We start from the raw sequence: 15990 nt of genomic DNA, 5'->3' as shown, positions 1-15990 counted from the left end.
CCAGGACTGTCACCTAATGAGAACTCAACTCTCAGGGAATAGTTTCCCAAGATTTTAGGAGTCTGGTTTCCCTTTTGCAATTGCAGAACATTGGGGTGAGTCTATACATTTTGGAATCTAGCCTATTTGTTGAGGCAAATGGTAGTCTGATATCCATCAGCTTTCCTGAACCCAGCTTTTAGGAGGCCAGGAGGGGACAGAAGGTTCAGTTCTGTTTACTGTTGTTTCCTGAGAGATGGAAGAGGGTGGGACTGGAGGCTCCCTCCCTCTTACACATCTTTTTCTATTCCCCCTTGCCCAGATTGGGAGCGGGGGGAGAGGGAGGAGGCGCAAGGGAGAAGGGCCCAGGGAGCAGCATCCTCCAACTCCACCCCCACCTGCCCCAGGAGGGAGAATCTGTCGCCCGCCCCCCGCCCCCAGCCTCTCCCCAGGGCTGGAGCTCTGGCTCCCGCTCCCTCCTCGGTCACTGATTCATTCTTCCTTCCCCAGCCTCTGCAGCCCGCCCCTTTCCCCTGGTTTCACTGAAGCACAATGGTTTGGCAGCGCTCGGATTCCATGACACACTCGCTCCCGGTGCTTTCACTCTCTCCAATACAGGCCCGCAACACTTTTCACACAGTCCGGATGCCCCAGTGCCCCCAAGCCTCTCGGACAACCCCCGATGGCCTCCCGAGCCAAAGAGGGGCTCAAACACACCCAATAGCTAGCTCTTCTTTGCAAACCAGAGCCGGACCCCTGCGGGAGGGAGACCTTGAAGTTGCCCGCTGGGGCGGAGACAGGGGTGGAGGTAGACAGGGGAGGGTCCTTCATGTTTGCTGGAGAGGAAGGTTTCTCCCTAGCAACTGGCTCTGGGCCAGATAGCAAGTGGTCCCCCAGCTTGGGGCAGGAGGGAGGAGGGGACAGGCCCCGAGTTCCACCCTGGGAGCAATGACCTTCCGTTCCCTCCACCTCCTCCGAAGCCAGGCCAAGAGAGGGCGGGGTGGGGCTCCACCCAACCCTGGCTTCTTCCCGCGCACTGCACCCCACCAAGCCTCCACTTCTCTGCCTGCCTGAGGACACCCCCAAAGGGCTAGGGGGAGCCAGCCACTTCAGTCCCCCCCCCTCCCCAGCCTCTAGTGAAGGGGAGGAGAGTGGGCTGGCCGACGGAGGGGCCGGGACAGCTGCTACCCCCTCCAACCCCTCCCCAGGCTGTTGGCTTCAGGAGAGGGAGAGCAACTGGGGAACAGCTGCGGGACAGAACTGTCTCATAGACCTCTTTGTTTGGAGAGGTTGCGGGGGCGGTGGGGGGCTGCACCCAGTGCTGGGGGTAGGTAGGAAGCTCGGCAGGCCGAGGACCTTCTCCTCCTCCTCCTCCAGGTGGACTTCCCAGCTGTCAACTTGACCTCAGGCCCTAACTTCCCTTCTAGGGAGACCTGGGGAGTCTTTGAGAACCCCCCTCCTCAGGTGCTCAGATTCTCAATTTCAGTCCTGAGCTGGTGACTGGCAAGGGACTCCCCTTTCTACGTCTAGATGGGTCAGGGAGCCAGAGGAAGCAGGGTGCCCCTCCCAGTGACAGCCTCTTTCCAGCTCCTGGGGATCCCCCCTACTGGGTCTGCGCCCCTTTCTTGCAGCCTCGGGTCCAGCCCAGCAGCTGAATTGCTGACAGCTTATCTCATCAGTGCGAGTGAGCCACATGGCCCAAACAGGGCACAGTTCCCCTTCCTCTCAGCGGGATCCCTGGCGCTTCCCTCCCGCCCCCCTCAACCGGCGCTGGTTTCTTCCCCTCTACTCTGAGCCCGGCCCCTCCACGGCCGAGCCAAGGGGGCTGGAGCCAGGCACCACCGTGGGGGAGGGGAGAGGTGCGCCGGGGAAGGATGGGGCCTGGAGAGGGGCCCACCGCCCCCGCAGCCAGCAGGGACCGACGGCTGAGCCATTTCCTATAATGTCTTGCAGAGACTTCAGGCTTTCCCCTGGAGACCCCACCTGGGACAGTCAGTCCCCGCATAGAGAGGGGTGGGGAGCGGGGGAGAGATGACAATCCCAGGTCTGGCTTGTCTAGAGCCTCCCCCCACCCCACCCGCACACTTTCCTAACCCTCAGTCCCACTACACACAACAGGCCCCTTCCCCCACCCCTTGTCCTCAAACTTGTCCTTCTGGAAAGCTCAGAGACATCTGCTGTGTCACGGAGACAGGGCTATTTCCAGGCCAGGGCAGGCGGGTGGTGATGGGGGGGGGGGGCAGTGTAATGCTGGGACAAGAAGAGGTAAGGCCCAGGGAGGGGACTGGACAGGGCAAAGGGCCCCGGACTGATCTCAGCTGCTAATTCAGGAGGTCTGAAGATGGCCCTGAGCAACAATGGGGGGATGGTGGACGGATCATCTAGTTGGGTAGAGAAGTCTCTCGGGGGCAGCGTGTGGGGAGGGATGGGGCACTTGGCACCATGTGAAACTCCTCTCCTGAACCCTAGGGTGCATCTTCGGAGAGAGTCCTTGCAAGATATCACCAACAGAGCTCACCCGTAGGGGTGGCATTGGAGGTCTTGCTTGCCCTGGCCTCCCTAGCAGGACACAGCATGGCTGGGAGGGGGCGAGGCAGCCCCTTGACCCTGAGAGCCCACCGTGGGCTTCTGGGATTCCCAAGGCTAGAGTGTCTCCCCACCCCCCATCCAGCCCTGACACACCTTCCAAATCTGGTTACACTCAGTGACTTCCTCCCTTCCGCAGGCCTTCTTCCCCTCCCTCCAGGGGCAGCCTGACCGTTAGCTACAGCCAATCCCAGGCCAGGGGGTGGGCTGGCCCCCTCCCCGACCGGGGACAGGCAATCGCCCCCCTCCAGGGCGACTGAAGCCAGGGAGGCAAACAGGGGTTAAGGTTGCCTGCCGTCGCGCAGCGCCTTTTTAGGTTTCGGAGGCTGAGCCTGATCCCAGCTGCTAAGCACATGCCCGCAAAGGGCCTCGGTGGAGCTGCAGACTATCAGTGTTCCTGGCTTCAGAGCCCGAAGACCCCCCGCATCCACCTAGAGATGTTTGGGGCCTGTCTGCTAAGGGTTTTTTTTTTTTTTTTTGCGGGTAGGGGAAGCCATTTGCTTTGTTGGGGGTGGAGGGAGATGGCCACCCCACCCCGCGCCCTCAAAGTCAGCAGTGGACTATCCTCCCTATGCTCTCAAGCATGCGCAAGGAGGGTTGCCCAAAGGAAGGAAAGAGGAGGGACAGGGTACCGGTGAGCTTGGCAGGTTTGGTGGGAGTGTGAGTGGACAGGCTTGTAGCTGCGACGGTTCGGGAACCTTCCGAAGGCCTGGCCTCTCTCAGGCAACCCAGGAGGTGCCTGGTGTCCCTAAAGGGCTGTCAGGGCAGTGCCCAGGTGGCAGAGAGAGCGAAGACAAAACCAGGGGCCATTGGCGTGCCAGAAGGACCAGCTCTCAGCTCCCAGGCACCTGTGTCCCCGAGGCTCCCCCCACACCCAACCCCACGCTGTGACCAGGTCCCTCCCCGCCTCGCCGCCCCGCACTGACCGATGGACACGAGCTTGATGTGCTCGCGCTCCAGGAACTCCAGGGCCACCGACACGTTCTCCAGCTTCATCTGGCGGAAGTTGGGGCGCGGGTGGAACTTGCGGTACATGCGCTTCTGGCTGAGCACCTCGAGCAGCGCGATGAGCCGCAGCCCGTCGCTGAGGTCGCGCTGCAGGTCCGTGAGGCGCTTGCCCACGCACTTGAGATGCTCGTTGCACCAGCGCGTGAACGTGTTCTGCTGGATCTTCTTCCACGGCGCGTCCTCGGCCAGGTCCTTCTCGGTGGACGGCATCTCGTCCGCCTCGTCGCCCAGGAGGCCCGAGGCGTCGGGGTAGCCGCTGTTGTTCATCATGTCGGCGCGGGTTCGGGGCTCGGGGCTGCGCGTCGGCGCACGGCGCTGCGCTCTCTCCAACTTTCTCTCTGCGCCCTGGCTGGTGGCACTCCGGGGGATCCTTCCTCTTCCCTCGGGCTTCTCGGCTCTCTCTTTCTCTCTCTCTCTCCCTCTGTCCCTCTCGGGGTGGAGCGGTGCTCGGGAAGTGCGGGCCGGGCCCGGGCGGGGGGTTTAAGAAGCCCCCGGGCCGCCGCCGTCCCACCCTCGCACCCCCCGCCGCGCCCGCGGCCCCCGGGTCCACGTCAGAGCGCCGGCCTCCCAGGAATGCCGCCCGCCCGAGCCCCACGGCCCCGCCTCCGCCAGCCCCTCCCCCACGGGCCCGCGCGACCAAAGAGAGAGAGCGAGAGCGAGTGAGCGAGCCGCGGGGTGGGGTGGGGTGGAGTAGGGTGAGCAGGGCTTGGGGGTACCGCTTTGCACGCGCACGCAGCACCCCAGAGCTGGGATGTTGTCAACTGAGGGATGAGGTCCGCGTCTTGCATTACCCAGCCCGGATGAAAGTGATGCATGGGGAAACTGAGGCGCAAGGAGGTTTAGAGCTGAACGCACGGATCTGGTGTTGACAGAATTTTCTGGATGAGTTGGTGGTGATGGGGACTGTTGACAGGCCCCGGGAGTCCTGGCTTGTAGCCTGGACTATTGTCCACCTGTGGACAGAGAAAGGGAGTGTATGTGTGTGCGTGCGTGTGCACGTGCGTGTGTTAAGAGATGACCTACGAGAAGTGGGGACACTGACTAGACCAACTGGGGAGAAGATTGGGGTGGAGGGGCTACCCTTAATGCTTCACCTTATAGATAGAAAACCCTCATTTGGAGCCCAAACCCAGGGTCAAAGGGGCAAGACAGAGGCTCTTTCTTGCCCCTGACTCAATGACCCTGTCACCAGCCCGTTTAGACTCATTGGCTCAGAAGGAAGCTGAGCTCAGGAAAAGGGTACCCAGTGAGTCACACTGTGGGCCCCCCTTGTCCCCCGTCTGACTCAACGGTGGTGATGAGGGAGGGAGAGACTGCTTAGGTAGTGCCAGGGAGTCCCCCCACCCCCCCGGGCAATGTGCCCATCTGGGCACAGGGAAGATCCTCACAGGGAAAATGCAAGTGTGCCAGACAGCAGGAAAAGCCCTGGTAAAGCAGCCAAAAGAAACGTGACTGGACGTGGTGGGCAGGGCTGGGAGCAGAGAGGACAGGGACAGGGGGAAGGACCAGGCAGGTGGCCTAGGCAGAGTTAGGCTTTACAGTAAAACCAGTGTAGCAGAAGGTACGGGGACTGGTGAAAACAGAGAAACTGAGACACTCAAAGAGCCTAGCTACGGATGAGGAGAAAGAATGCTTTAATTAATTAATTTGAGAGAGAGAGAGTGTGTGTGTCCCCAACCACTGCAAATGAACTCCAAATGCATGTGCCACCTTGTACATCTGGCTCACATGGGTTCTGGGGAATAGAACCTGAGTCCTTAGGCTTCACAAGCAAGCACCTTAACCACTAGGCCATCTCTCCAGCTCCCAGAAGGAAAATACACATCTACAGCCATTCTGCCACCTAAGTGTATTCCACGCTTCTCATCCCTTTCAGGCCTTCCACCTTGTCTGGGTCTGAGAAATTTCTTTGAGCCAACCAGTTCTCTACTCAAGACATGAGGCGACTGGGGCTCGGGGTGGTTCTGGGACCTTAGGGGCGAATCATTTCATTCTACCTTACTTTTTCTTCCATGCCAGGTGAAAAAGAAAGAGATAGCGGGCATTTGCGGGGAATCCCTCTTCAAGGGGATTCTTCAAGAGGATAATGCCTGTAATGGCCTGAGAAAGTTGAGGGGGTCTGCAGGAAAGGGGGCAGTGCTTATAACAACATCATTCCATGAAAAAAACCCTTAGCAGACAGGCCCCAAACATCTCTATTTTCTCCTCTTCACTTAATGAGACGGTCTGGTCCTTAGGTAGAGAGGGGGAGGGGTAGAGAAGGGGCTAGAAACAGAAAAAAGGCCTGTTGTGCATGTCTGGTGGGGGGGGGGGGCTGCCTCTAGGGGCCCTGACAGTGACAGGAGAGGTATAAATAGCTTGCGCCCTGCGGTTCATGTCCTGTCGGCTGCCTGTGACGAGGTGCTCAGGAATTCCACTCTCCTGTTGGCAACCCCCCCATTCCCTGTCTCCAGAATTGTCATTCTTCCCAGGCCACCTTTATCCCATGGCACTGAGACACCTAGCTTTTCTGTGGAGGGATGCCCAGCTTGCGACCCATAGCTAGGCCTACTAAGGAGACTCTGAGTGTGTGTGTGTGTGTGTGTGTGTGTGTGTGTGTGTGTGTGAGAGAGAGAGAGAGAGAGAGGGAGAGGGAGAAAGCGCTGACTTTTGACAATCAACCTGAGGTCCCACGGACTCTGCAGTGTGGTCTCTAATGAAGAAACTGAGGTATCGATCTGAGAAAGGATAGATTCCTTTCTGAGCTGCTGGGGAGGAAGGAAAGGGGTCAGGTGGACTACCCTAGAGCTGACAATTCCATCACAAGCCCTCTTGGCTCATGGTCTCAGGTGGGTGTTTTGAGGGTTCCCCAGTCAAACCAGGGCCTCTGTTAGGGTGGCAGGGTTCAAAGGGAAACCCCCACAAGGAGAGAGAGACCTCCTAAGGATAGCCTCTCTTGAGTTTTCCAATTTATTGTCTCACTAGGGGGATGGCGGTGTGCAGGCCCGCGGGGGGGATAGTGAATGGTTGGCAGAGCAGGGTGCCAATGGATGCTTCTCAGAACCCCCCTTCTGGAAACCTGAGCCTGTCACTCTCCAGGATAAATTGGGGCCTGACTCAGGCTCCAGCAGCCAGTCACAGTCAGCCTACCCAGGCACAGGCCGGTGACTCAGCCCTCAATATAGCCCATGAGCCCAGGCCCCAGGCCTGGCCATGTGGCGGAACAGACCGTGCGCAATGCTATCCCAGGACCTGCCAAATGGGGCCCCCACCCTGAGAAGAGCTAGCTAGGCAGGGGCCCCATGAGGGGCTTACAGGTGGTTTCATCAGCTGAGTATGTGTAGTGCTGGCTGGGGCCACAGGCCATTTATAGCCCCCTGACTCACCACCCCGTTGATCTGTCTCAGGAGACCAGGTTGTCTGCCTGGCTCATCACCTGGGCCTGTCTTTCCCTTCAAGGGGCACTGCTCGTGGGTCATAAACCCAGGCCACATTTAACTTGGTTTGAGCTGGATCCATTTGAGTGGGTCCAAAAAGTCTTGGGCTTTGGAATCAGGGGCCATCCCAATCACCTGTGCTAATTACAGGTAGGCCAGGCTTACAGCAAGCACTTTGTCAATCTTTTTGTGACACTGTGGTCTGAGTCGTGTGCCAGGCAGGGTGGCAGAATGGAGGGGCACTTCGCAGGCTGAGTTCCAGTGTCTCTACTCCTGGCTCTGTAACCTTGAGCCGGTTATGTAACACTTTTGAATCTCTGCTTCTTCATTTGTAAAATGGAGTTAATAACATACTCAAAGGGATTTTAAAAGATGTGTTAATGACCAAAAAAAAAAAAAAGATGTGTTAATGAGAAGAAATAACACAAAGAATTACTAGTATGGGGCCTACTGTGTAATAGAGGCTCGAAAACCTAGTTTGCTGCTGCTTCTGACATCTAGGGAACTAAGTGGGTTCCCTTCATTACAGCTGGATCTCCATGCCACTCCCCTCACTCCTTCCCTTGCCAGAGTCGGAGGAAGCTGCAGTTCTGTGATCTTTAGAGCAGTTCACCCTGCCTCCAATAGCAGTTGGTCTTTCATAGAAGCTGCATCCGGGCCTGGCTTGCAGGGAGGGGTCGAAAGCAGGCAGCTATGTGGGGGGGTCGTAGCTGGGGAGATGAGGGTCCTTCATTTCACTTGTACTCAGACTGAGGTGAATGCCTGGCTGTGGTTTCTTTGATGAGCCCAACTTAAAATTAGTGCCTTTTCTTTGCCTTAAAAGATATATATATATATTTTTTAAAAAAATTACTTTTGAGAGAGAAAGAAAGAGACAGACAGAATGGGCACACCAGAACCTCTAGCCACTGCAAACAAACTCCAGATGCATGCGCCACCTTGTGTACATGGGTACTGGGGAATTGAACTGGGATCCTTAGGCTTTGCAGACAAGCGCCTTAACCACTGAGCAATCTCTCCAGCCCCCTACCCACTTTGCCTTTTTTTTTTTTTTTTTTTTTTTTGGTTTTTCGAGGTAGGGTCTCACTCTAACCCAGGCCGACCTGGAATTCACTCTGTATCCTCAGGGTGGCCTCGAACTCACGGCGATCCTCCTACCTCTGCCTCCTGAGTGCTGGGATTAAAGGTGTAAGCCACCACGCCCGGCCCCTTTGCCTTTTAAAGCTAGCTCAGGTGGATGTTTCGCATTTAACGGAATGAAGCCTGTGTTTTCAGAAAGCAGGAGCAGGAGCAGGAGGCACTACGTTCAAACCAAATGAAGAGAGGGAGGTTGTAAACTGAGCAGAGGGGCAAGAGAGAAGAGCTCCCTATTCATGGCGAAATGTTCCTGTCATTACCCAGGCTCTAGGTGCAGATCCCCTGACTGGATGATCTGCTTACCAAAACCCGACCTTCCTCTTGATTCTAATTCCAAATGAAATTAGTGATTCTTCATGTCATTTAAACTGCTGTCAAAAGATTTCACACGGGCTGGAGAGATGGCTTAGCGGTTAAGCGCTTGCCTGTGAAGCCTAAGGACCCCGGTTCGAGGCTCGGTTCCCCAGGTCCCACGTTAGCCAGATGCACAAGGGGGCGCACACATCTGGAGTTCGTTTGCAGAGGCTGGAAGCCCTGGTGCGCCCATTCCCTCTCTCTCCCTGTATCTGTCTTTCTCTCTGTGTCTGTCGCTCTCAAATAAATAAATAAATAAAAATTTAAAAAAAAAAAAGATTTCACACGCTGGATGGACTATAAGCAGAGGTCTGTTTCCCACAGTTCTGGAAGCCAGAAGTCTGGGTTCAAGGCACTTGCAGATTCTGCGTCTAGTGAGTGACTTTTCCTCAGAGACAGCCATCCTCTTATATTGCAGAAGGGCTGAGAGATTTCTTTCACAAGCGCCCTAGGGCTGGGGAGATTGCTTAGTGGTTAAGATGCTTGCCTATGAAGCCTAAGGACCCCGGTTCAATTCCCCAGCACCTATGTAAGTCAGATGCACAAGGTGGTGCATGTATCTGGAGTTTGTCTGAAGTGGCTAGGGCCCCTTGTGCACTCATTCTATTTGCTTCTTTCTCAAAGAAATAAAAATTAAAATAAATTTTTAAAAGGGTACTAACTGCACTCAGCAGTGTTCTTCCCCAGCTCTTAATGGCGTCACCTCAGGGATTAGGATTTGAACATGAATTCTGGGGACACACAAATGTCTGGCTAGGCAGCTGGTGGTAGTGGGATAAAGCAGGGTGTTGCCACTTTCAAAAGTACCAGCTAGTGGGCTGAAGAGATGGCCTAGCAGTTAAGGTGCTTGCCTGTGAAGTCTAAGGACCCATGTTTGACTCCCCAGATCCCACATAAGCCATACACACAAGGTGACATATATCAAGGTCACACATGCGCACAAAATGGCACACGCGTCTGGAGTTCAATTACAGTGGCTGGAGGCCTGGCACACCAATTCTCTCTCTCTCGCTCGTTTGCTCACTCGCTCATAAAATGTACCAGCTAGTGTGAAAGAATTTCTTGAATTAGGTTACAACTGGGAATATGCATCTTCATTGGGGATGATGATGCTTCTCAAACCTACTGGGCATTCTAATCACCTGGGAACCTGCTTATAATGCAGATTCTGAGTTGGGAGGTCTGAAGTAGCCCAGGACTCTGCCTGTCTTTCTAAGAAGTCCTACATGATGTTACTGTTGCTAGTGTGGACCACCCTAAATCAGGATGATCTTCAAAGATCAACTTTGGGAGAGGCAAAGAGACGCGTGGGGCAAGTTTGCCTAGTTGCAACCATGATTTTCTGGGGCTGGTCACGATGTCAACACTGACCCAGCCTTTCTGAGGAGGACTTAGGTTCAGCCACATCACTCTTCTGAAAATCTTTCCATTCGAAATGTCACTCCCTCCTCCTCCTCTTCCTCTTTGGGAATTTAGCAGCACCCACCACAGCATACATTCTGGCCAAAGGCATCACTTCTGATGCTTAGCTGGGTTTGAAAAAGACACAAAGTCCTAGGGTGTCAGGTGGGAAGGAGGTAAAAAGGGGGCAGGTCACAAGGTCATGAGAGTCATCTGTGCACTGTAGTTCTTTTATTTTTATTTTCAGTTATTTGAGTCAGAGAGTGAGTGAGTGAGAGAGAGAGAGAGAGAGAGAGTGGGCGCGCCAGGGCTTCCAGCCTCTGCAAACGAACTCCAGACGCGTGCGCCCCCTTGTGCATCTGGCTAACGTGGGACCTGGGGAATCGAACCTGAGTCCTTTGGCTTTGCAGGCAAGCTCCTAAACCGCTAAGGCATCCCTTCAGCCCTGTGCACTGTAGTTCAAGAATACAGCTGGTCCTGCTGCTAGTCTTCATAGTGTCCGAAGGTATTATGCAGGGTACCAGGAGAGAGCTAGTACCAACAGTCTCCCTCGGCCGTGGACCCTGGGTGCTGTATTACCAACTTGTCTGGCAAGATGTGCCAAGTCAGTGATGCAATGGTGGCATGACTGTTATGAGGGTAATCGAAGGGTATCTGATTGGATTTGAGGCCCAATCCACAGGAGAGAATTCACAGATGGTACTATACACCTGGTGGTGGTGGTGGTGAAACCTGGTCAAAATCCTGTGGCCAGGGGAGGTCATAGGTCCAAGTGGGGAAGCTACTACTGTTGTGTTAAATGGATATGAGGTGCCTATCAAATTTCCTTCAAAATATTTATGTTTACGCCCAGTGGATTCGTGTGGCTGTCGGCTTTGGTCAGCACTAGGCAGCAATTACTGCAGTGACTGAAAGCTGGTCAGAATACTGAGAATAAGTGACTGCTGCCTGCTCAGCCTTAAAGGAAACATCTGGATCATCTCCTCCAACCTTCGGGAAGCATGGTGAAATACGGGGCGGAAAGGATCCAAGAGCCAGAGGATGGGGTGGAGTGCTATGAAACACTGTCTTCCAGCATGACAGTTGTATTTATGAGCTCAAAGCAGCTGTGGTTACCTGCACAAGATTGGGTCTGTCAACATTCCCTCATGGATAGAGGAGTGGCTTCACAGGGCCCCACCCCTCCCTGAGCAACCATTGGCAGTTAATGGTTGTGGGAAGGGGGGGGAGGGGGGAGGGAGAGGCATCTTCTTCAGTGGTGTAGTTGGGCGGGTAAACAACCCCTCACCCTGGTCCCTGTAAAAACCACGCTACTAACTCAACTCAATGGGTCACAAAACAAAGCACAGAAGTAGACAGCAGGCTGGTTGGGAAGCAGGGGAGGAGCAGGAGTGAGAGAAGAAGAGGGGGCAACGGATATCATCAAAACACATCACAGTGGGCCGGAGAGATGGCTAAGTGGTTAAGTGCTTGCCTGTGAAGCCTAAGGATCCCAGTTCGAGGCTCAGGTCCCCAGGACCCACATAAGCCAGATGCACAAGGTGGTGCATGCGTCTGGAGTGCGTTTGTAGTGGCTGGAGGCTCCGATGTGCCCATTCTCTCTCTCTCTGTCTGCCTCTTTCTCTCTCTGTCTGTCCCTCTCAAATAAGTAAAAATAAACAACAAAAAATCCCACATCATATCAACACATCCTAGTAAGCCCAATTATATATAAGTTTAATATATACCAATAAAAACTTTGAAATACACATTTGTGGCCTTTCAAGTGGAAACATATTTTTTTTTTTTTTTTGACAAGGCAGGGTCTCATTAGCCCAGGATGACTTGATACTCATTCTGTAGCCCAGGCTGGTTTCAAACTTACGGGAACACTCCTACTTCGGCCCCCTGAGTGCTGGGATGGGATGAAAGACGTGTGCCACCATACCTGGCTTCATGTGGAAATACTCTTGAAAACAACAAATCATAAAGAAAGGGCCCCACAGGAATGAGGGTGCACAGAGACATTCAGAAATCATCCTGGCCATGCTGTTGTCTCTTCTTAGATCTGTTCCCAGTCCTCTGCCCTGCACTCACCTTCAGGAGGCTGGCCTTGAAAGACGACATCAGCTGGGCACCTCTAACCTCCGGTTTCCTGATGGGTTCTAACATTGAGAGGTGCCACTAGGAAGTTTGGCGGGTGGGAGGAAAGGGGAGGGGACCAAGCCTTCCCCCCTCATGGATCTGGCCCAGGGTGTCTTCTCAGAGCTCCAGCTCTGGATTCCGCCCCACTCCAGCCTGGGGCAGCCACAGCTTTCCATCCTTGCCAGGACCTGGGTGTTTCACGATTTCTTTTGGATTCTCCTAACTCTGCCTTCACACACAGTACCTTCATTAGATGCACCCCTAGGTGCGTGGACCGACTTCCCGGGGCATGCGCTCGAGTGTGTTGAGGCTTCCTGACACTGCTGATTCATGGATAACAAATGACACTGGGTATCCTGCTTACAGTCGGGGTATTTGAATGATTAAAAAGGCCTCTGAAAGTGAATCTCTTGAGTCATAAGAACTAAGCCACAAAGGCTCCCATGCAGATCTTAGGGCACAAAACCAAACGGGAGGTCTCTGGCTGCCGTTGTTGCCTCCCCTGTCCCCCGCAAGGACCCAGTTTATTTCATATTTCCATGCTCAGGACAATTCCTTGAGATGGGGTTAATAAACACAGATCACTCCCTGGCACTCAGCTTCCAGGGAGCCAGCTTCATTTCTGAGATCAGTTGTAAGGTGAGAATTCACATTTCAAAGCCAGGCTCTTAGGTGAGATATTTGGTTGAAGGGGAATTATTCTGCTTTGTATATGTGAAGTATGTAGCAAATAAAAAAAAAATATACCACAGAGACTCATGTAATTAGGTCGATATTTAATTACAAGGAACCTAGAATCTTACACAAGGCAGGAGGTGGGAGCCAACAGCCACCTAAGCCTTTCTAGCCTGAGCGACTGAGGCAAAGGAGATGGGGGCACATGGGTAGGGTAGGGGTGCTGGCACAGGGAATTCTGCCCAAAGGTGAGGGTGGTGACCGCTGGGGATCTGCCCTCTGGGCAAGCCCATGTCTGCCATCACTCCATGAGGCAGAACTCTGTCTCCTGTGGGCGCATGTTGGGTAATACATACAGAGCCACAGCTGCAATAGCCAAGAACACAACAGGCTTCCACATCCCAAACATGTTCTGTGGGGACCAAAGAGAAACAGTGAGTGCCCAGCCTTCTGAACCCTCCCTAAGCCAGAGATCGCCTGCCTGCTGGACTTGGGAACGTCATAGCTTAGCCTCTTTCTCTCCTGGACAACCAGTGGAGGCCAGGTGGTCTGTTCATCCTGGTACCACTAAACTAGGCTGTACACATCACCCAGGTAAAGTCCATATCTGGGCCTCACTTCTTCCCGTGGAACGAGGAGATCGCTGGTCCCCAAAGCAAGCTCACAGGCTCACCTCAGATCCTCCTTGTGAATGGGGGGGGGTAACCTACACCTTTGGGGAAAGGACTAGCACCTTCTGAGCTGTATGGAGGAGAAATGAACTCCAAGTCCGGAGGAAGCAAAGCAGGGCTATGAATGAAAGTGAGCAAAAGACAGGGCAGAATGAAGCTAGAGGGAGTTCTTAGGCAGCCACACCTGTGCCAAGCAGCGAAGGGTCAAAGACTTGAAGGGAATATCCTGCTGATTGTGGAGGCGAGTGTGGCCCTTGCCCTGCCCCTAGGTGCATGGACTTAATTCCCTGGGACATGAGCTGAAGTGTGTGGAGGCTTCTAGATATTGCTGACTCATGGATAAGAAATGGCATTATCAGAAAATGTTCAGGAAACATGAAATTAAAGGCACTAAAATATATACTAGGGGTAAGAGTTCCTTTTGTATTTTACTGTACTACTTGAAAGATAGACTAGAATTTCAGTCATGATCTATGGCATAACGTAAAAGAAGGATAGCTTTAGGTAAAAATGGAGCAGAGCCCATTCCAAGTTAAGAAGACATTTGCTTAATTGATCTAGCCGTGTGTGGTGGTGCACACCTTTAATCCCAGCACTGGGGAGGCAGAGGCAGGAGGATCACAGTGAGTTCAGGGCCACCCTGAGACGACATAGTGAATTCCAGGTCAGCCTGGGCTAGAGTGAGACCCTACCTCAAAAAATTAAAACCAGAGCCGGGCGTGGCGACGCATGCCTTTAATCCCAGCACTTGGGAGGCTGAGGTAGGAGGATCGCTGTGAGTTTGAGGCCACCCTGAGACTCCATAGTGAATTCCAGGTCAACCTGGGCTAGAGTGAGACACTACCTCGAAAAACCAAAAAAATAAAAAAAAATAAATAAATAAATAAAAAATTTAAAAATCCAGATTCACAAGGAGCAAAGAAATTCTCCTACATATGTAAAAATAGTTACCTAAGAACAGAAGACATGAAATGGCAAACAAAATAATGTTGGAGGAGATACAGAATAATCAATATATAAAACTGAGTCTGGCGTGTTGTTGTAGGCCTGTGACCACAGCACTCACGATGCAGAGTCAGACGGACCATGAGGAGGTAGCTTGGGCTACATGGTGAACCCTTGTCTTAGTACAACCAGCCAGGGACTGGAGAGATGGCTCAGTGCTTAAAGACATGTGCTTGCATAGCCTGCCAGCCTGGGTTCAATTCCCCTGTACCCACATAAAGGTAGATGCACAAAGTGATGGGTGCATCTGGAGTTCATTTTGCACTGGCAAGGTGGCACACCCATATACTCTCTGCCCCTTAAACAAACAAACACAACCAATCAACTCAGAAGATAAGCAAAAATAACTAGGAAAAATGTTTAGACTTCAATATAAATTGCTAAAATATGTCAGTCTATGTTCTTGAAGGAGGAAGGTTGGTAAAATCTATAAATGAGAATTGGAGCTTATACTGGGCAAGATCCTAAACTAGATGTATAAAAGAAGGGCTTGAGTAACCCAGTGATCTTTCGGGGCACCCATATTCTCTTTCTGTCTTTCAAATAAATAATAAAAATATTTTTATCTATTTATTGTTTTGGTTTTTCAAGGCAGAGTCTCGCTTTAACCCAGGCTGACCTAGAATTCACTATGTAATCTCAGGGTGGCCTCGAACCCACAGAGATCCTCCTACCTCTGCCTCCTGAGTGCTGGGATTCAAGGCACGCACCACCACGCTCCAGCTAAAAGTATTTTTGATAAGAAAGAAAGAAAGAAAAAGAACAAAGAGCCCAACAAACAAGTGGGCAAGCAAACAAAACTTCACAGGTGACAACGGTGAGATCTCTAATAGAGAAGAATGGAAAATTCTGCTGTTGGACCCCAAATAATTAAATGCCAGTACAGAATGAGAGGAGGCTTGCTATATGCCAAATGCAAAAGCGCTTTATAAGTAAAACACCAAGTGAATTAATGACATTAGTTACCAAGACAGCTGAGATCCAAGGCAGCATACACAGAAGATTACAATGAAAGTATAGTCTGTGGTAGGTGCATTTCTAGTTACTTTAGGGGCCAACCAAGGAAAATGCTCAGAGAGATAAGTGGAAGCAGGTTTTTATTTGTCATTTTCCGAGTCAGACAGGGTCTGACTCCTTGAATCCTCAGTCTTCCTACCTCACCTACAGAACTCACTCTGTTACAAGTTCCAGGCTGGCCTTGAACTTACAGTGATTAAAAGCATGCACCACCATGCCTGGCTTTTATGTTTGAGAGGGTTTTTTTTTTTATGTTTGAGTTTTATCATGTCTAAAATGTGACAGTTTCCTCACTAAATTAAATTAGTTAAGATATGTAATTGATTAAAGCAGTGCCCGGCATATATAGCATGCATTGTGTAAGTGGAGGATTTTTTTTACTTATGTAGAATTTTATATTGTACAGGTTGCTTTGCATGCATTAACTCATCTGACCCTTGAAGAAACCCTATGAGGAAGGCAGCACTTAATCATTCTTTACTTATATTTGAAGAAATTCAAGTTCAGATTATGCATTTTGCTCCTCAGGATAAAGCCAGTAAGATTGGAGGGATGCATCCAAGCTTCCCTGCCACTTGTGAGCCAGACCTTTCACTAGATACGGTGCTGCTCCAAGT

At 52.4% G+C, this 15990-nt stretch overlaps 2 protein-coding genes across 8 annotated transcripts in view; both read right to left on the bottom strand.

Annotated features, from left to right (window-relative positions):
- The window catches only part of Flnc (filamin C), a 34930-nt gene extending 30894 nt beyond the window's left edge, over positions 1-4036 (bottom strand). For both annotated transcript variants that reach the window (XM_045160144.1, XM_045160145.1), the window contains exon 1: positions 3492-4036. In XM_045160144.1, coding sequence (XP_045016079.1) covers positions 3492-3843 — 352 coding nt within the window. In that variant the 5' untranslated portion in view covers positions 3844-4036. The remainder of the gene's footprint in view (positions 1-3491) is intronic.
- Positions 4037-12766: 8730 nt separating this feature from the next.
- Ccdc136 (coiled-coil domain containing 136) overlaps positions 12767-15990 on the bottom strand; it is a 40686-nt gene continuing 37462 nt past the window's right edge. For 4 of the 6 annotated variants that reach the window (XM_045161036.1, XM_045161040.1, XM_045161039.1 and 1 more), the window contains one exon: positions 12767-13092. In XM_045161036.1, the coding sequence (XP_045016971.1) occupies positions 12982-13092 (111 nt within the window). In that variant the 3' untranslated portion in view covers positions 12767-12981. The remainder of the gene's footprint in view (positions 13093-15990) is intronic. The other 2 variants (XM_045161037.1, XM_045161041.1) reach the window with 1 other exon arrangement.

Source organism: Jaculus jaculus, chromosome 10, assembly GCF_020740685.1.
Source record: "Jaculus jaculus isolate mJacJac1 chromosome 10, mJacJac1.mat.Y.cur, whole genome shotgun sequence".
Classification (NCBI taxonomy): Eukaryota; Metazoa; Chordata; class Mammalia; order Rodentia; family Dipodidae; genus Jaculus; species Jaculus jaculus.
Note: the sequence above shows the minus strand (reverse complement) of the source record. Positions and strands in the feature narration are given on the sequence as shown.